Genomic DNA, 20,232 nt, shown 5'->3' with positions numbered 1-20,232 from the left:
TTTGGATTCCAAGGAAATTTTTGTGGGGCCGAGGATTAGATTTCCACGTGGGGTTGTTATTCTCTGCTGTCATGTCGTTTACGTCAACCAGTTCTCCTCCAACAGGGTACAATCCTCGACAGCAAAGCCAATCAGCTCTCACTATTTGCCATCAGGCTTTTGCTGTTCTGTCGCTAGTTCATTGGTCCTTGTTGTACACGCGCTTTTATTCGTACGTTGAGTTCTCTTGGTTATTTTTTGCCGACGTGTGATCTGGATCCCACATTCTCCGCTTTTTCTTTATCCATTTTTCATTTTCTTTTTAGCACCTTTTACTGTTTAGTGGCATAAAGAAATAAAAAAATCTAATATTGTGCATTTTAAATCATTATCCTGGATATTAATTTTGGAAAATAATTATTAATATTATTATTCTTAGTAGCATAAATATTACCAAAAATGAATTAAAATTAAACAATTAGTTATGAAAAAAAATAAAAATATATTATTAAATGTTTTTTTTTGTCATATGTGATTTTAAGCTACTTGAAAAGAGATAAGTATGTTATTTTGTAAATCTTGCTCTCTCTTTTTATAATTCGAACTCAAGATCTTCAAATTAAGAAACTTTAAATAAATTATTATTTTTTTATTATACTTAATCAAATCTTTACATTTTAATTTTAAGTCAAATAGACACATAATTATCAGTTGATTAATTATTATTAATATAAATATTATTTGTTATTTTATACTTATTTGACTTATATATAACATTGAAGTTAGGTAAAAAATATCTTATTATTATATCATCGTATCACATTAACATATTATATCATCTATTATGACATGTTAACGTCATGTGTTTAACTAGCAATAATTAATTAATAATTGATTTTAAGAGTTTATCTAATTTAAAATAAAAATATAAAAATTTAATTAAATATTATAAAAATAAAAAATATTTAAATTTTTTTAAATAATTCATAATTTTTTTTTAAGTATTACATCAAATAGCATATTTTTGTTACATCGAAGTGCCTTTCAGGGGCTAAATTATTAAGTTCTTGTGGATTACATCTTTCGACAGAATAAAGTTTTATTAAATAAAATGTATGACTTAATTAAGATGAATTTTTCCTTATATGTGATTGCAACTAGCTCCAGATCATCCATATCATGTCAATCACATGTCACATTTCTTGTAAGGCATTTGAGCAAATGCGTATGGTATCCATATGGATATCACGTGTCACTTGACCTCATATTTGAGCAAATGCGTACGGTATCCATATGGAGATCAGGTGTCACTTGATCTCATATTTGGCATGATACATTATTTGATCACATCCCATATTTTCTTCTTTCAAATAATAAATACAAATCAATTATATGTCAAATTGAATTCAAGCAATGGCATGCATGTGCATGTCACGCGCTATTTCATTTCCTTTTTAAATATACAAATAATAATTATATACTATCATATAATCATAAAATATCTCATAAATATATAAAGATAAAATTTCAAATATTTAAAAATAAATAATTTTAAATTTTATTTTATAAATGATATGATAATAACATTGTATCAAATATGAACAAATGATGTACATCTCTTTGAAATAATTTGGACCGACCTTAATCGAGTTTAGCATTTTGACTTTGATATTTTTTCAATCACACATCAATTATATCATGATAAGATTCGAGTGAACATATATAACATACATTCATGTGAATGTCACGGGTTAGTTGATTTTCTATTTGATGTGAAACAATATCTCACCAAATTGTTTCCCTTTCAAACATTTCACTCTTTAATTGTATTTCTCATTTTAATTTATTTTAACATTATTTCTTTCAATATACTCTTTTATTATGGGCATAAGATTTCAAAAATTTCTAAATTATTTTGAAAATTTTAAATAAGTATTTATTTTTTTATTGCATTCAATTAAATTCTTATATGTTTTTTGAATTAAATAAATTTTTATAATTAATTATTGACTAACGGTTGTTAATTAGAATGTCTCTTATCACTCTATGCTACTTGATGTTAACGTATAGCACGTTAATATGTCATGTGATAATAACATAATATATTAATTTGATATAATGATATAGCCATGTGATATTTTTCACTATCATTATATGGATATAAAATGATATGCAATATTTAAATTAATGACAATTAATTAACTCTTAATTATAAAGGCATATTTGATTGAAAATGAAAATACAAGAATTTAATTGAATACAATAAAATAATAAATATTTATTTGAATTTTCTTGAATATTTTATGAGTTTTTCCAAACATTATGCAATTGTTATTTTATTCACTTTGACATATTCAAAAGAAAAATTTATTCAGTTTATTCCTTTATTCAAATTCACAAAATTAACTCAAACCAAATTCAAAACTTTTAACAGATTAAAGATGAGAATTTTTTTATTATAGAAAAATCAAAATTTAATCCAACCCTTTGAATAAGATATATAAGCACCTACTTATAATAAAATGTTTAAAAAAGTTTTTTCTCCTTATTTGCAATCCTTTTTGTCGAAGAAAATGAAGAAGAAACAACTTTTCTTCTCTCTTTTATTTTTCTTTTCTCATCTTTTTCTCTAATTATTATTTCCTTTTCTTCGTGTAACAACTACAATTTACCTAATATTAATCAATTTGGTAAACAACAATGTGCTATTAATTAGTTAATCTGGTTAAATTATACTCCTAACATAATTTCATTGTCTATTTCATTTCTCTATTAATCAAAGGTGTTAGAAACAAACTCGACGAAATGTATACTTGATATACCATGTGGAACTTATATGCTGGTACGGAGTATCCCATGTGACAATACGAGGTAAAGAGGAATTAATTTTTCATTCAACACATGTCATGTGACACCTCTCGAGGTAGTGTCATTACTATATATATATATATATATTAATCATATTTAAAATATTTAAATTCTGTTTGATCGATAATTTTATTATTTTACTTGAAAAATCGTTATAGTAAAAAAAAATAAAGGAACATAAAATAATATCATAATTAATGTAAGATAGATAAATAACAAAAAAATAAGACCTATTTACAACATAATTAATTAATATAAAAAATTAATATCCCAAACAAACAATATTCTCTCACATGCATAGATATGCAGTCAACAAAATCTACTTTATCAGAATCTGCGTGGGAGCACGGGTGAGGATTAATTAATTCTTTGATCAAATCCGTTATTATCTAAAACTAATCATTACACTTTGATTATATAACCCCACTTTCCTCTTTGATCATTCTTTATTGTCCATCATCAAAAGGGACATCCAAGTATTAGTATTTATTATTATTATTATTTTTATTTTTCCTTTGGGTATAAATCTGGGTGATCGGTTTTCTTCTTTTGGGTTTAGGGTTTTTATTAGATTTTGCTTCCTTCATATCAAAGATGAAAACCCCATTTCAAGACTGAAATTTAACAGTTTATGCATTGCATAAAGTGAATGTTTAAGAATTACCACACTGGCATGATCTGATCTGGAGTCCCATCAATGCAGAAAGACTGATATTTTAAGGAATCACCAAGCCCAAAAAAAGGGTTAAAATTAGAATAAAAAAATAAGTAAATGGAGAAAGAGAGAACAGAAAATAAGATGATTATTTTCTTTTTTTTTTGTAATTAATTGGACAAAACATGTGAAAGATGATAAGAAGGTGAGAAATTATGCTAAAAGCAAAACTCTAAGACTAGTATAAGAAGTTGAAATGAAATAAGTAATTAACACTATCCTTAAGTATGCAAGCAAGTAAAAGAAAAGGATCAAACTATAGGTCTGGGATGGAAAGATTGAAGTTAAGAGATTCAGATTCTTTCACTGAATCAAGTTTTCAAGCATAAAATTCACACCATATAATTTCATAGAGAAAAACTTGTTATATATAGCAAGGGAGAAGGAGAGGACAAGGAAAGGAGCACATAGAGTGAAAGACAAGAAAAGATGATCATTATATATGATATACACATATAACAGAAAAAAAAAAAAGAAAAGGAAAGAAAATCTAAAGCTAGTAGCAGGTAGCTTCCAAGCAGCAACATATGTAGAGATACTTAAAATTTCTCCCCCCACATATTTTCAGTCTTGCCAGCAGAGAAGCATGATAATACATCTTCTTATTATGTAAAGCCTACCTCTTTCTTCCCTAAGGAACCCTCCAATTCCCTTGCATGAACACCTCCTCTTAGACCCTCCAATTGTAGAGTTTTTCATCTTCATCTCTTCTTTATCAATAATGGGATTTATTTGCCTTTTCTTTTAAAGTCTAATTGGTTGGCTCTAAGAATTCAGTGAACCTTTTTTGCACTCAGTTCTCTCTGCTGGATGGATGGATCATTCTTGGAGTTTGAGTGAGTGATAATGATTGACTCTGCTCTTTTTGTGAGGGGTTTGCACGAATTAGAGGAGCAGGAAAGAAAAGGAAGTATTCTTATAGGAAGGAGAAGGTATGGTGGAGGCTCCACCTGGGCCCAAACAAAGAAACCGAATATGGTTGAACAAAGGGATATGTTTGTGTTTTTTATGTCTCTCTTTTCACCGGGCACTGCACTTCGGACCCCAACCCTATCATGTGGAAATATGTTCAGAAACCAAACAAAACACTCCCCATCCCCGCTTTCTCACTGGTACTTCATCTCTGTGACATCTGTAAGCAAGCCTAGGGCCATTTTCTTGGTCCAATTTCTTGTGCACTTACACGTGTTATATATATATATATATATATATGTAAAATACAAAAAAAAAAAAAAATTATTTTAAAAAATTTAAATAAATTTTTATTTTTCATTAAATTCAATCTAATTTATATTTTTTATTTTAAATTATATAAAATATTACAATTATAATTATTTAATTATTATTAATTAAAATATTATTATTATTTTATATTAATATGATAATAAAGTGATATTGATGTAGAAAGTAAAAAAATATTATATAATTATATTATTAATTATAATATATTAATATATTATATTAAAATTAAATTAATAATTAATTATAAAATTTTATTTAATTTTTATATAAAATTTAATTAAATATAATAAAAATATAAAAATTTATTTACATTGTCATGAATGTTTTAAAAAAATTTTAGATTTTATATTTTTTTTTATTTCTCTATTCTTTGCTATGAAAAAGAAAAAAAGGGTAACTTTATATCTCAAGGTGGGGAGAAAAGGGTCTTAAAAACAAAAAGTTTGGCTGGCCAGTGCAGAGATGCCATCATCAAGGGTTGTTTGGCACAAGTGGACAACTTTTCAAAGACAGGAAGACCACAAGAGAGAGTTTCTAATTTCCAACTTACATTGTGTGCAAATCACTCTGCAGCCATAACTTTTTGTTTCTCCTTTTCTCCTTTCATTCCTTGCAGCACCTGAAGCAGCCTGTTACAAGTTCATTGATAGAAAAAGTGAAACCAGATTGAGCTTTGATTCTAAAAATTAATAAATCAAGAATGCTTATTCATACACAAACACCCACAAAATGAAGATAGATAAACCTTAATGAAAAACAAAGATGTTTGCTGTAAGGATTAATTAATCTGTTCTATTAAGACCCCAGAGACTTAGCTAGAAGCAAAAGCTTTATTTTTTATTTAATGCTTATAATTTTTGTTAACATTTCTGGTCATAAAAGAGGACCCAGGGTGAGCTTTTGTTCAATCCAATGCATATATATATAAATGGAAAAGACATAGCTGTATGGTACGGAGCGGGTCGACCGGGTACACGTGAAGTTCACGAGACAGGCATGGCTGTTGTCTGTGACATGGACGACAACCTAAGCTTACGACATGGTTTTGAACCACATCCTCTCTTTTGTTTAACCATCACCTCTATTTCTGTTGGGGAGCTTTGCTTCTTTCTTTTGAATGATGGAGCTTCCTATCATTTTCCATTCTTTGATAGATATGGGAAGAGGTGCGGGGGAGGGGAAGCAGTTTCCACAACCTTTTCCCTCCACTTTTGCTTCATTGATTGTATCCCTTTTGGGTGCCAAAGAGACCTGAACTGTCGTGGAAGAGAATTAAAACTTGAAAAGTACTGATTCAAGTTACAGTTCCTTTTTAGTCCTATGCAACAATAAGATCAATCATTTCAAATTATTACAGCAGTAGCTTCAATGCAATGAAATGACATCAACCAAGAAAACAAACAAGTACAATTCCACTTGAATTACCAAATTAAACACTATCAAATCACCTAGTACATAAAGAGCTTTGTACATGGGAGGCAATAATGGTGCAAGATTAGGAGAGATGGTGGTTCAAACCCCCGGATCTCCCGCAAATCTTAAACAAGAAAACCTAGCCACTGGGTCAAAGTTTCTACAGTCGACATGCAATAATTGTTATTTAGATAAAAGTGGCGGTGATGATGATAAGGAGAAAAACTTTCTACTTTATGAGCATGCACAACCTCAAGTCATCTAAGTTTAAGCAGAGTTTTCAAATTGATCTTTCACTGTGTTTCCCTGTCCCTACCCATCTAGAAAATGCTCTATGGCTATAAAGTACTAAGTGAAACTATATTTATATTTTTTATGATCTTAATTTTTTTCAATTAATATTCTATAAATAAATTCTGTTCTCACGATCAGTGTATAAATAGAAGTTATCCACGTGAAAAAAATTAAAATCATCAAAAATACAGATGCAGACGGAGTTCATCTCTGAATTTAAAGCAGGTGAAGTTTCATCTAGCCGGGCCCTAAAGAAAAGCGACAAAACCAGGGTATAGTGGATGATGACGTACAAAAATTTTCAGAAAGGATCGGAGTCGGCCCCCACTCCTTCTGGGAACTGCCAGAACTGAACAGATATGAAAACTTTTACAGCACATAACCTGGAAGGGAGATCAAGGAACTCTCCTTTTCTTGTACAACTTCCAAGTCTGTGGTTCTATAATGCTACGACCCTGGAAGTCAAACTTTGACTAGCTAGTCTCTCTACCTACACATGTGACCAAATAACCAAATGCCAACCTTTATTAGTAAAGGAATTCTGTATCACTGCAAAAGTTTACGTTGATAGCTTCCCTTCTTCTATGGGTTTCAAATAAGAGGTAAAATTTTGAAGGTGTGTAGGTTAAATCAAGCACAGTATACTAGTCTCAAGCTTTCAGTACAGTCAATGGATAGCTTCACAAGAATTTAATGCCAAAATGTCTATAAATCATGTGAGCCACTGCTGCTCAAATTGCAAGATCAACTATGAGTCAAAATAGTCAGTACTGGTTGTAAGGAGGTTCAGGAAATCACATGATGCAAGGAAAGTTCAACAAAGTAAAGCATCCAATGAGATCAGATCAAAACTAGTAAGAATCTGAACAACAAATGCATGCATCTGTAATCAATTTATTTAGTTGGTGCCTAGAAGAAACATAGCATATGCACCATACCTGATTCTAAATTGAGGTCCGCTAAACTTTTCTAACCATCGTGTCATAATATGAATTTTTAATCTCACACTTGGCAACTGTTCAACCCCTCTTTCCTTCCTCGATGTCACTAGGAAGCCTCAAAGCCAAGACCTCGTTGCTACCAAAAATTGACGAGGAAAATACACTCCTTAAAAATGAAAGGAAAACCAAGGTTTTTCTCAAATGTTGAAGATATCAATGAGAATGAACTAACTAACTAATGGCAATATTCTGTCTAGAAGTTTTGAGATTCCTACACATTAGAAAACCCATTGTGATACAAGAAAATGAGCTCAAATGCTTCTGATTACATTCTTACAAATTCTTCTACATGTCTTAAACTGTTGACTTAAGAAAATGGTTGGAGTCGATAAGGTTTAACGTGTCCTGCAGACTGAAACAGTATGCTGGTGGCAGCAATATTATAAGCATAAATAAAGTTTGAATTTGAAACTGTTCAAATTCAATTAAAAAATATAGAAACTTTCCTTCTAATTTGTTTTCCCACAAATATATATGTAAAAGAAACTAAATTGCTGGTCAAGATTGTAAGTGTATGCTTAGCGCTCCCTCTCCATGTCCTTAACTCATTATGTGCGTGATGAAATGTACAAGGAAGACATCACATAATTTAACTTTAAACATATAGTGTCACATTCTTAACAATACATAGATAATACAGGAAATTAAACACAACGAGGATAATAGCGGGAATGTAATATTCAAATCAATACAAAGAACTTACAGTAGATAATCTTCAAGTCTTCAATATCCTTCATTAATTTCTCATTCTCCTGATTCCCATTCTGTATCTCAACATGCAAAGCTGCATTGAGCAAACAAATGTGACAGGTCAGATATGTTGTCGGAGAAATCTTGCCAAAGTCACCAACTTGGAGTGAATGGCTATTTGTCTGATCTAAACACATTCCTATAATTTGATATCTATTGGACTCTTGCAGGGAATTTGATGCCCAAATCATCCTAACTTTACTAGACCTTTCTTTTTCTGTCTCATCTATCAAATGATCATACACCTATCACAATTATTCAGAAAATACAATTTCACACTAGCATGTGTCTTTGAAAATATGACAGTTCGTTTAATTGATATCCAAGCATCTCATAAACATCCGAGCCGGAACATTTTCCTTGATCTACCATATTCCAAAAACAGTAAACATCTTCCCTCTCCATACAAAGAACTTAAAATGATGAAAATGGTTCTTATCACATTATCCCTGTTTTTCCTCAACTTACTGGATCCTTGTTAGTTGTTCAACGACATGCTGCTCCGACTTCATTTTCCTTGAAGTACCCTTGTTTGATACATAAATGATGAAAATGGGTATGGAGGTCCGACTCTCCAGGTATAATGATCCTTATACCCAACACTCACTTCTGAATCCGACTAATCAAGAATACCTCCAAGTTGCAACATTCCTTTTATGTCCTTGTATTCAAAACCATTATTCTCTTGTTAGCCTTTCTCATGACCTAGCAAAAAGTATCAAGGTGTGCATGTGGAGGCATGTGCCTATGCAAGCACACTGTACACATGAGGGAGAACTTTTTTTATTTTTTTTTTCTTTGCCTTGATTCTCTGGGCTGGGGGGAATGGGGTTCGGGCCCCTCCATTACTTTTACTACTTTCCAATGCACCTTTAATCATCACACACATATGTGGGACTACAATTTATGGTTAGATCTCGCAAATGTGAATGATGATGATGATGATGGATATATCGGAAAGTAATGGAAGAGATCTCAATCCATGGGAATGGGAGGTCAAAGCAATGGGAAATAGGGAATAAATCAGCCTATGGAACTATAGACACAAATACATATGTTGGGCCATTGTGCTAGTCCAAATAAAACAATCAAGAAGAAATGTATCTTTGAAGGCATCCGTGATTATAGTAAATTCCTTCTTACTATATGATCCAGAATTCATTGGAATTTTTTCATCCGGTTCTTCCCCCTTCCAATTTCTAAGTCTAGATCTGTTCTAAACATAAACTGGAAACCACCTGCTCCAGAAGGCCAGAGTGGTTAAACTCAGAAAATGCCTCTTGGGCAACCCGAGAGCCAGGCTGGTGCTGGTGGTACCTTCATAGATTCCTGGGGTGACATGTTGATAGGCTGCTAAAGAAAAATTGATAATGTGCCAGCTTACAAGCTGAGCGTAAGAGATGACCTAGTCTTGGCAAGGGATAATGGTTTAAGACTTAGTTGATCTTATTAACAAAGCATGTAATCCAAACAACAGATAAAAGGCAAAAACATGTTCATATTTAGAAGAAGCTTCTACATGCCTCAAGAGTTGGAAACTAATACTGAAAAGAATAATATAGCTTTACCAGCATTTGAAGTATAAAGTTCTTCAAGAATTTCTTCCACAAATGCTGACATTGAATTTCTCAAAGCATTATTTTTCTTATCCAATAGATGAATTTCATTCTCGAGAAGCTCCTTTTCCAATAGCAAAGTCATCACTTCATTATTTTCCCCATTGCCAATCTCCTTCTGAAATTCTAAGCACAGTTTTATAAACCCTTCTCTGTAACCAAACAAACAAGAAGCAATCGGTATCTGCATTAAACATTTGTTAAAGATAACATAGATATTGAATAACTAATGCAGCCGACCATTGCATTATGAGAGATATTAATTGGATTATGACTCTTCAAAACTTAAAGAAACATATGGGAAGATAGCATATGATTACTCAGACAATCACTGCATAATCTTGTAAAACTTCAGCTGGATAGTATGTAGGTTTCCATCAACAAGTTACCACTTAGAAGTACAATAACATTTTTCAATATTTTATAGTAACAGTTCATAATTTCCGCATTACTGATTCCATTATAACTTTTTTTTGAAGAAAATTTACAGGACTATGGCCTTAATTTTATAGATTTTTTTGGGTTAATCTTATAAAATAATCATAAAAGTTACTAATTCTCTCACTAAATAATTTATGCAAAAGTTCATAGTCCTCCATTACTTTTCTCAATTTTCTTTTCACTATTAAAGATTAACCCAAAAAATCTATTAAATGAAACCTCTTTTAGTTACTATTACTTTTGCAACTTGTTTTTTGATTTTGGAAGCAAAAAAGTAAAAATTGAATTTCGATAAAAAAAAATATTACAAAAATTAATTAAAAATTTTGAATAGTAAAATATAGTATATACTATGATTTTACTTCTTACTATATATGCTACATTTATAACTATATATTCATTTAATTCTGGTTACAAGACTTGAAAGTAATGTTCAAAAATAGCAGAACGTGTAATCTAAAGGCATAATTGAGTGAAATTAATGAGAAAATAAATAAATAAATAAATAAATAAATAAATAAATACCGTTTATTTTCGATCCTTGTTAGCATCTCATCTCGTTTTGTTCTTAGACAAGTTAACTCCTCCTCCAAAAGTTTAAGCGAATTCCTTGAATCAGCTTAAAAAAAAAAAAGAAAAAAAAATAGAAGATTTGAATTCAAGCAGAGAAATCATTAAATAATAAAAAATGTGAAATTATTAGGAAAAAAAATAAGAAATGAATACCGGTGACGGAGAGCAAGCCATCGATTTCGAAGTGAGAAATGTAAAGCGACTTGACAAGCTGCGATTCTCTGATAGCAAGAGCAGCTTCGATCTCCGTTAACTTGACGATCTCTGATTCTATCTCTCGCGTTATTTGAATGTTGGCTTCGATTTCTTCATTCACCTGTCGTAAATTCATCAAATAACAGATTTGTTGGAATATTCTTTACTACAAAATTCCAATAAATTGTAAAAAATAAAAAATAAAAAGGAAAAACCTGATCGAGCATGTCCTTGAGACAAGAAATTTGATAGAGAATAGCTCCAGAATCCTCCATCTTAATTCTCTCTATCCAAACTATTCGTCAATTAATTTCTACTTTGATTTTAATTTCTTTTTCTACTTTTTCCCGTTCGGCTCGGGAAAGGGCGGGAGCGCCAGGAGTGTCTGAGGTAGGATTTTAAAATTTAAGTGGCGTTCGGTAATGAAACATTATTTCTGTTTTTTTTAAATAAAGATAAAACACATTTGGTAATATTTTTATACAAAAAATTATTAATAATAAAAATGACTTAAACTATTTGCTTCCTGGCTCTATTTTTATTATATATATATATAATAAAAATAGAGCATATTCAAATTTTTGAAAAAAATATCAACCAGAATCGATTTATAATAAAAGCTTTAATAAAAATATCTAAAGTTTGAAAATTCAATACGATATAATTCAATATATAATAAAATCGATTCATATTTATAAGAAAAATCGATTTTTATAATGAATAGAAATATTTGTATAATTTATCAAAATCAGGCAATAAACCGTTTAAGGTGTCAGGCCATCGGAGCAGTGCTCAATCGCTCGATTATTCGAGCCAATGATCGGTTAATAAAAATATTAATGGCTGGCTTTTGTCTGGCAGCGGCTCCATCCTTCCTGCATTTTACTTGTTTTCCATTGCCATCCTACTTGCCTTGCCTTCTCTTCACTTCTGGTTGGAAAAGTTCTTGAGCAAATCGGCATCTTCTTTGCTGCCACAGCATGTTTTCCATAGCCATTAATATCTCATTTCCTCTTGGGTACAATTCATGGCCCGGACCATCTACTCAATCTCATTGCTTTCGTTTTATACCTGCATTCTTCGTTTACAAGCAATTTTGGGTAAGTCATCAGCATACCCATACCTCCATTTTAAGATTTTCCATTGTTTGTGGTCATCTAGAGACTGTTATTTATGGATTTATCCCTTTCCTTCTCTTATCCATTTGCAGATAAGAGGTGTTTCAAGCCCTCCAGAGTTGTAGCTACAGCTCAGTCGGTAACTATTCAATTTCCTTGGACATCCAAACAAGGAAAAGAATTGGGAGATCATAACAATCTATTACAAGTATTTTGAGTGGCATACACTGAAGAAATAAGTTTCCATACAGACATGGTCATCAGAGGACACCATGTAAGTGGAGAAGAGCCTAAAGCTTCCTAAAAAAAAAAAAAAAAGAAGAAAGAAGGCATAATTACCTCCTCAACATTGGTGTACAAAAACATTTGCCCTCCTGAAGAGTTTGGAGCTATAGATTGATACTATGCACTAACTATAATATGTCTTGAAATTATACAAGGCATATCGCTTGCTCATTTCCTTTGCATCCTGCAAACAAAGAACAAAATGTAGAAGATTATAGTTTGATAGAATGCTTGAAAATTGAAAACCCTTATGCAGCAATCAACAAAGGAAAGCATCTTCTTAACCAATCAAGAATAGCATGATGTCCAAGAACATGGGTTGATGAAAGAACATCAAGGAGAATAGCAAAATTGTTACTAACCAACATATAAAATATCCATATTTATAGCTGCTTAGTTAAGGAGATACTCGGTTCAAATCTCCCTCTCTGCCAACTTAACTTTCAAGTGAAATCTAATTACCAATATTTACCATTGGCTAGAAAACTGTTAACACTGAACCTGGTGCTTGGACAGATGGTTTGCCCACCCAGCCTTAGGGGGTGGACTTCCTGCAGGGCTGGGGTTCTAGTCTGTTCTCGTTACCATAACATATCCTACCAATAGCATAAGATGTGATTCTCCCCATGAAATATACGCAGCAGTATTATCGTAAGCTAAATACATGTTTGTGTCTCCCTATAACTACAGCAGCTATAGGCAAAAAAATAAAATAAGGATAAACGGAAATCAATCTTATAAATGATCTTCTGCATGCTCTATATATAGCCCACTAACTGCCGGTTCCAACTATCACTTAATCTGCCAACTTTCCATGATCAAGTCTAAAAGACAAATTTGCCAAAAGAGGTGGGAAAATAAAATCTTCCTTTTTGGTACCTGAAAGATGAAATATATTTATCAACCATTGCTTTTTGTTCAGTGCTGTAGGTGTACCATCTTTCTTTAGCTGTAACTAAATCTCTCCCCTCAATATCTGCACAATTAGGGAAACAAATGAAATGGCAGTTTGGTTGATATGAAGAAACTCAAATTTTGGATAATTAAAAGACAAACCTTGAAGCAGAATATCTGTTTCACCAGAGTAGCCTCTCAATCTCCAGAATTTTTCAAATTTATGACCATGGCCATCCCAAAATATTGGCTCAGATCGAATGGCATCTGATCGCCAGTCTTCTTTGGGCATTAATTGCAAAGTAAAATACATCAGCTGAATTAAGTGCATTGGGATTCATTTGTGCAACTATTAAAGGCAATGTAACAACAAGCATGGAGGTAACGCTGAAATTGTATAGTAAAGATAATTATTGGTGTTATGATCAATTTTAATGGTGTTGAAATATGATTTGCCCCTTTAACCAAATTTCTCCAAAGGTAGTGTAAGAACAGTATCATCAATAGGCCAAACTAATATTCCCATTCCACACATTTATCTTAAAAGTTTCCTTTATGAGATCCCAAAGAATTGAAAATAGCATTAGTGAGAAGTTCAAGTTAATGTCAATTGGGACATTTGAGTTGAGAGCAAGTGAGCACAGACTAAACGCATGCTCAGACAAGTATGGCTTGACAAACACCTGTAAAAGCATAGAACTTATAGTAGGAAATGAAGGGATTCTTTACATACTTAAGCAAAAAACTGAAAAATAATTTTAAAGAGGATAAATAGACAATCTTTCAGGCTTTTATTGGTTTCTAAGGCATCATGATCCATAGCAATTTTTAAAAGCATAGGGTACTGCAAACTGCTACGCATCCTCATAATATTCAAATAGAGAACAGCAACCCTAGAACTGCTATCAAGAAACCATATTTATGGTAAAGAAGGTGCAAAAAAATATGGTATATTTCAAAAGAAATAATCTAACTGACATATGAAAGTCATGGTGCCCAAATGACTAGAGTATGCCTTATATGACCCAGTTTTAAATTCACCAGTGGAGTGTTTTAATTTATGGGTACATGAAAGCCACAACTTCTAGTAATCTACAAGTGAGAAAATATTCTTTGATGTACAATCAGTCCATCCATGATCAACGGGACCTTGCTTGCTCCTGCAACCTTTGCCAAGCAGTTCCATATGTCACCAACATGGGCTTTTATTTTTAATATTTACCTTTTTAGGACTATGCTGATATGCTAGATTAGTGAGTTGTAGAGCTTACCCTTTTGAATAGTCAGTTATGTTGTTTACTACATGGAGATCCCAAGTATTAATTTTTTTTTTTTTTGAAATTGGAGATTCCAAGTATGTTATCTCCATCTACTATACAGTGGGTGTTATCATGTTAATGTGGCCCAGGCTTAGAGTGGCTAGGTTTCCTAGATTTCTCTTTTTGAATGGGCATTTCAGTCATCCAGCCCTCAAAATCCTAAAGGATGCTGTTGACCACTGTTCATTTTGAAGTTGCATGTCTTGGGAAAGACTGGAATGCAAGAATTTCCTTTGGAAATGTCTCTGATCCTTAAGCATTAAGAACACAACATGCTTCTGCCTACTATGCTGTGAAATTCTTACAGGCTGAGACTGGACAGAGAAGAAATGAGTCTGCTCTTTCTGGATAATTAGTTCTTTTCATCACTTCAAAGAAAACTGTTTTGACATGCAAATACAAAGTCTGGAGAGCTTACGAAATTTGCAATAAGTATACAGAACATACCCTCAATCACCATTTCCGACATTTCCAATGCACTTGCAAGAGTATGGGCTACTTCAAGAGTCTGAGCCACTTCTGACTTTATTTTTGAAACGAGGTCCTCATTCTCCGAAATGGTCAGAGGAGCACCATTTTTCATGAGAATAGCTTCGGCTATCTCATCCTGCAGCTTTCGCTTCATCTCTTTTTCCAGATTTCTCTCCTATGCAAAGGATTATGATCAGACTAGCTGAGACATAACATTAACACTAACCTTTGTTGGATGGCAGTTGCCAAATTGATGCTATTACCTTGTCTCTTCGAGCAAGAAGTTCTTCTTTTGCTTTCTTTTCCTTTTCAACAAATTTTGAATGTTCTTCGTCAATCCAGCTCCTAAAATCTCTGAAGGGAAGAAATATGATATTTTATTCATACATTTCCATAAGAATCTGAAAAGAAAGGGAAACATGAACATGAGCAGAATTAATTGCAGAACTTTGTCACTTACGTGGTGCCAAGAGCTTCATCACAGAGAAAGTTTAAGAGTCTAAGTTTTTTAGAGGAATCCAATTGCTCATATCCATCATCACACACATCTAAACAATCCAACAGTTGCTGCTTTAAGGCATATCGAGAATCACTGATGTATTCTCTAAGAACTTGCAACCATGAATTTTCACTTAAATTCTGATTTAGGCAAGGATACCTGCACAAAGATTAAGCTCTGATGATCAATACCAACTGCAAGAAGGAACTGTATTTTTATAAGAATCCAGTTAAACATGCATACTCTTTTACTGAATCCTTTTGCATCACAGAAAGCAGTTGGATATGAAACTGCACAATTGAAGAATGGGAATGTCTACGTTTACTTTTTCCAGTAACTAACTCTCTAAGCAACAGTTGAGACTGTCCTTTCCTCATATTGAGAACCTAAACATCAACCAATAAATGAATAAAACCCTCAGAAATAAGCAGACATAATTTTATCTACAAGTAAGATCTCGGGTTTGCATAGATGAAATAAAAGACATAGCACACATATCTACATACTTTAATAGATAGAAATCAATAGCAAAAGAACAATTGCCTCATTGTTATTTTTTTTCATAATTTAGTCAAAAATAGAATAAAAATTAACAAAATATGTAAGACATTTTAGGTATTGTTTGATAAACTACAAATTAACTGTGCAGAATTTTTAAAACATTTTAGGTATCGTTAAATAATCTAAAATTGTTTAATTGTTTAATATGCAGTCAAAAACTAAATAGTAAATAGATTTTGATGAGATTTTTACAAAAGAGACATTGTTTTATAGAGATGGTACATATAGTTTTGAAGACTTTTTAATTAATATATGTAGAGGTAATGCACTCAACGCTAATAAAAAAATTCAAAAACAATCTGGACTAAATGCATTAAACAGACGCATTGAAGAAAATAAATCATTCAAAATTTCCAAAGTTATCAAACAGCAGCTTGTAAGAAGCATTTTAGTTCTTTATAAGGTTTAGAAAAGTTAACTCAAGCACACAAGAAAACACTTGAGTGTATTTAAATAAATTGTGAGCATGCAGAACCATAGTTATTATTATCGTACAACACACGATATGTATCGTATGATATGATACTAGTAGAAAGCAATATGTATCTATAATCGTATCGCATTTGATCAAGTATCGAAAGCCTATCGTATGATATACGATATGCAATTTTATTATACGAAGGTGTATCAATACAATTAATATACCTTTTGTAAGCTTAGTTCTAATTAATTATTAAAAATTTTAATTTTTTATTATTTTTTGAGTTGAAATATGAAAAATTATATTTTATGAGTTGCAATCTTTAGATTTTAAACAAAAAAATACTAAAAAATTCGAATTCCCTTTTAATTTTAACATGATAAATGTTTTTTAATTTTTAATTAATAAATTAATATGAAAAAATGTATATTTTATTTAAAAATTAATATGTTGAAAATTTTAATTAAAAAAAATCATCTTTTCAATTTACCTCCTATAATCTTCAATTCTGTTAAAAAATATAATATCTTTCAATTTTTTTCTTTATTTCATACGTATAAATATTATTTATACTTAATTTTAAAAATTTTTATCATATCTTATGATACAATATGATACTCAATACTAGAAAATAAAATTTCAATACACGATACGTATCTCAATTTAACAATTACGTGCTAAACTGAGAAAAAGGTCAATTTCTGAATTTCAGCTATAAACAAAATAATCAAGTGAGCGTATAGAACTAAAAAAGATCATTTTTTCTCCGTTAGGATATACACTACATCAAACAGATAATAAGTTTACCTTTCCAAAAGCTTCGCAAAATTCTAGAAATTGCAAGGCATGGCCAATATCCTCAACAGGTAAGTCAATAGCAGCTATAGAGTTTAATGATATGCCTTGAGGCAGTAGGATTTCAGCATCAGAAGTTTTGCTTTTGACTTTTACATTTTTCTTCTTACGATTTGGAGACTTACTAGTTGGCTTGTTCTTTGCTACAGGATCTGCATTGTTTAGCTCTTCATCTTCTCCATGGTCACACTTTTTATGAAGCATCGTGTCAAGTAGCTGGATAGCATCATTCCCTTTGCAAATCACTTCTCCTTTGTATGATGCCTCTCGAGAGATTTGATATTTTTTAGGACTAATCTTTTGGGTTGAGAAATCACCATAATTGCCATCGGATGCAATTTCCTTACTACTATTCTTGTTCCTTGACCTTGTCAACCTGGTATTTCTAGTTGCAGTCCTTTCATCATTGGCTTGTGTCGAACCATTTGGCCCTTTAAAACTGCTTCCCTTTCGGCTCTTGGAAGCTATTTTTACTCCAGATTCCTGCTAGAAAAGTTCAATAAACATTCAGTTTATAAAGTTCGTAACCAGTAAAGCAACCCATTTCTATGGAGTTGTCACGGAAATGTAGGTAAACAAAAATGGTGAACCTCTTTCTATCTTATGATCATCATTTAAGGCTCAACAAAACAGGACCTTCCACCCAGCCAGACATTATAAACCACCAGAATAAGTTTAACTGTCTTATCTTGCAAAAATATAACAAGGATTGCAACAGAATTCACATTCCTCATCATTGATCATTCCCTCTGAAAACAAATAGCCTCTAAGCATACCCAAGGATTTTAATGGCAGGCCTTTGAAGCGATAAAAGATATGAAAAATCCCAATCAAACCTTATCTGCAACTTTTTGCTTTTTGGAAGAGACAGCAGTATCAGTAGTCTCTTTTGAACCTGAACTTTCGGAGTTCTTAAGATGCAACATATCCGACACTGAGGCAAACCCATTTGCCTTTGCCGCATGTACAAGATTGCCAGTAGGCTGGTGACCTCGCTTCTTCCTACATGATTCAGTATTCCCCATTTTGATCAAGAAGCAAAACAATGATACAGCTGAAACAACAAAAATATTTTCAATGGCGTATTCATCAATTTGCTGAAACAAAAGACTTACATGCAGAAACTACAGTTGCAAATTCCTCTACATCTTGGACAAGTCCAATCATTTAACAATGCCACCTCCTCAGCCTTCTCTCCATATCTGATTGTCACTTGAAAAAAAAAAACGAATCAGCTAATCAGATTTCAAAGACAAGGAAAAGATAATAAAAAATGAAAACATTAGAATGAAAAGTCTTTAAAAGGAACACCCCGTGGTTAGAACTTAAATTCTAGTTTTCAAAGTTTTGGGTTTGAATCTTGACAATGGGTTTTCATCAGCTATGTAGACTAAAATCCAGCAAGTCTTGGAATGTTAAAAAATGTAAAAACAAAAAAAGAATGGGAAAGTGAAGAAAAGACCTGTTCAAGAGGCATTTGTGACAAAAATGGATGGTACATTGCTTGACTTCTATCTTCCTCTTGCATGATGCTGCAAAATCCATTGTTTTTTGTCTACACTGCCATCATTTTGCTCCAACATTTTCAACAACAAACGTCAAACAAGAATACGCATAATTTTCCCAAGAAAAGCAACAAACTTCGAATCCAAAAGAAAATTGAGAACCCATTGAAGCTAAAACAAAGAAGTACCTGGTGACAAGTCTTGCCATTCTCAGAATCATAGATTCGGCCATGGACGAGTCGAACTCCAGGCGATTTGTTGCGGCGACGCTTTGAACTGTGTTGTGGGTGCGTTGAGGACCATGAGTCGGTCGTCCGAGCTGTCTTGGTTCTGGCTTTGCTGTTGCTACTCTTCTGCTTCTTCTTCTTCTTGGATGAAGAAGGAGATACAGCCATTGCTTAAGACTTTTCAACCCAAACTAGAGATCGCTTTTGATCCTTATGCAATGCAACTCAAATTGCTGTTGATTAGTGGATTCTTGAGATTCTTTTAATTATTTTTAATTGATTCTTTTTGTTTTAATTACAATATTTTTTTGGTTTTTAGTGATTAGAGAAAGAGCAAATGGCAATGTAATCATTCTTTCGGCCCTGGCGGGAAGAAAGAGAAAAAAGTGGAGGGAACAGGCCGAGTGGGCCTGTTTTCGGAAGGGCCAAAATTTTTAATTTTCTTGTTTTTTCTATTTAAAAAATTATAATACTTTTATAAATTATTTATTATAATTCAAACAAATATTTATTTTTTTATTATATTTAATCATATTTATATATTTTTATTTTAAATCAAATAAATTTTATAATTAATAATTAATTATATTTACTTGAAACTTTATTTATTATTTCATATCGATATATAACGTGACAATAACAAAGCACTAACATTAAAAATAAAAAATATTACATAATTATATGATCATATTTTATATGCATAATACTTAACCATTCATTGTGACATGTATCATACCATGACAACACTACATAACATAAAAATGATAAATTATTTTTTTTTCTATCCACTATTAATCAATCATTAATTATTGAATTAAAATATAAAAAATTATTTAAAAATGATAATAAAATAAAATTTTATTTAAATTTTTAAAAATAATTCAAGAGCTTTTTAAATATTATGTTATAAATAATTTATTGATCAGGTTTTTATTAATACATCGATAAATATATAATATCTATATAATTATCATTTAATGAGAGAGTATC

General features: G+C 31.6%; 3 protein-coding genes across 11 annotated transcripts; all 3 read right to left on the bottom strand.

Moving 5' to 3' along the window:
- Positions 1–3,931: 3,931 nt before the first annotated feature.
- RTFL20 (ROTUNDIFOLIA like 20) lies at positions 3,932–4,706 on the bottom strand. The gene has a single exon (XM_021436760.1). It carries the CDS (start codon positions 4,265–4,267, stop codon positions 4,127–4,129), a length of 141 nt encoding a protein of 46 aa, XP_021292435.1. The 5' UTR covers positions 4,268–4,706; the 3' UTR covers positions 3,932–4,126.
- A 432-nt stretch (positions 4,707–5,138) lies between these two features.
- LOC110422740 (uncharacterized) lies at positions 5,139–11,501 on the bottom strand. Of its 4 annotated transcripts, none has more exons than XM_021436755.1 (6): positions 11,303–11,501; positions 11,046–11,208; positions 10,845–10,938; positions 9,831–10,030; positions 8,216–8,296; positions 5,139–5,433 (listed from the first exon to the last, which is right to left on the bottom strand). In XM_021436755.1, the coding sequence occupies exons 1-6, from the start codon at positions 11,360–11,362 to the stop codon at positions 5,408–5,410; spliced, it is 624 nt and encodes a 207-aa protein (XP_021292430.1). In that variant the 5' UTR covers positions 11,363–11,501; the 3' UTR covers positions 5,139–5,407. The 4 variants fall into 4 exon arrangements, with proteins under 4 accessions (XP_021292430.1, XP_021292428.1, XP_021292429.1 ...); XM_021436753.1 differs by lacking the exon at positions 5,139–5,433 and adding an exon at positions 5,470–6,060; XM_021436754.2 differs by lacking the exon at positions 5,139–5,433 and adding an exon at positions 5,873–6,055.
- A 202-nt stretch (positions 11,502–11,703) lies between these two features.
- On the bottom strand, positions 11,704–20,135 carry LOC110422844 (uncharacterized). Of its 6 annotated transcripts, none has more exons than XR_002445773.2 (13): positions 19,204–20,135; positions 18,973–19,070; positions 18,626–18,712; positions 18,347–18,512; positions 17,463–17,996; positions 15,917–16,059; positions 15,635–15,832; positions 15,438–15,528; positions 15,151–15,349; positions 13,547–13,666; positions 13,370–13,466; positions 12,545–12,674; positions 11,704–12,165 (listed from the first exon to the last, which is right to left on the bottom strand). XR_002445773.2 is itself a non-coding variant. In XM_021436855.2 (12 exons), the coding sequence occupies exons 1-12, from the start codon at positions 19,408–19,410 to the stop codon at positions 12,659–12,661; spliced, it is 1,956 nt and encodes a 651-aa protein (XP_021292530.1). In that variant the 5' UTR covers positions 19,411–20,135; the 3' UTR covers positions 11,704–12,658. The 6 variants fall into 6 exon arrangements, 4 of the variants coding, with proteins under 4 accessions (XP_021292530.1, XP_021292533.1, XP_021292531.1 ...); XR_002445774.2 differs by having other exon boundaries at positions 11,704–12,158; XM_021436855.2 differs by having other exon boundaries at positions 11,704–12,674.
- Positions 20,136–20,232: the final 97 nt, after the last annotated feature.

The sequence above is a fragment of the Theobroma umbraticum genome, unplaced genomic scaffold (genome assembly GCF_002168275.2).
Source record: "Theobroma umbraticum cultivar Fairchild unplaced genomic scaffold, ASM216827v3 scaffold_146.0, whole genome shotgun sequence".
NCBI classification, from domain to species: Eukaryota; Viridiplantae; Streptophyta; class Magnoliopsida; order Malvales; family Malvaceae; genus Theobroma; species Theobroma umbraticum.
The sequence above is the reverse complement of the archived record's forward strand: the minus strand, read 5'-3'. Positions and strand labels throughout refer to the sequence as shown.

Bases quoted from the DNA above. Each gene is read 5' to 3' on its own strand.
- LOC110422844 (XM_021436855.2), bottom strand. From the start codon at position 19,410: ATGGCTGTATCTCCTTCTTCATCCAAGAAGAAGAAGAAGCAGAAGAGT. The intron at 13,667-15,150 runs GTATGTTCTGTA...TAATGCCCAAAG, and splicing joins GTCGGAAATGGTGATTGAGG to AAGACTGGCGATCAGATGCC. The intron at 13,467-13,546 runs GTTTGTCTTTTA...CTAATTGTGCAG, and splicing joins AACAGATATTCTGCTTCAAG to ATATTGAGGGGAGAGATTTA.
- RTFL20 (XM_021436760.1), bottom strand. From the start codon at position 4,267: ATGAAGATGAAAAACTCTACAATTGGAGGGTCTAAGAGGAGGTGTTCA.
- LOC110422740 (XM_021436753.1), bottom strand. From the start codon at position 11,362: ATGGAGGATTCTGGAGCTATTCTCTATCAAATTTCTTGTCTCAAGGAC. The intron at 10,939-11,045 runs GTATTCATTTCT...TTTTTTTTTAAG, and splicing joins TGGCTTGCTCTCCGTCACCG to CTGATTCAAGGAATTCGCTT. The intron at 8,297-9,830 runs GTAAAGCTATAT...TGCTCAATGCAG, and splicing joins ACTTTATACTTCAAATGCTG to CTTTGCATGTTGAGATACAG.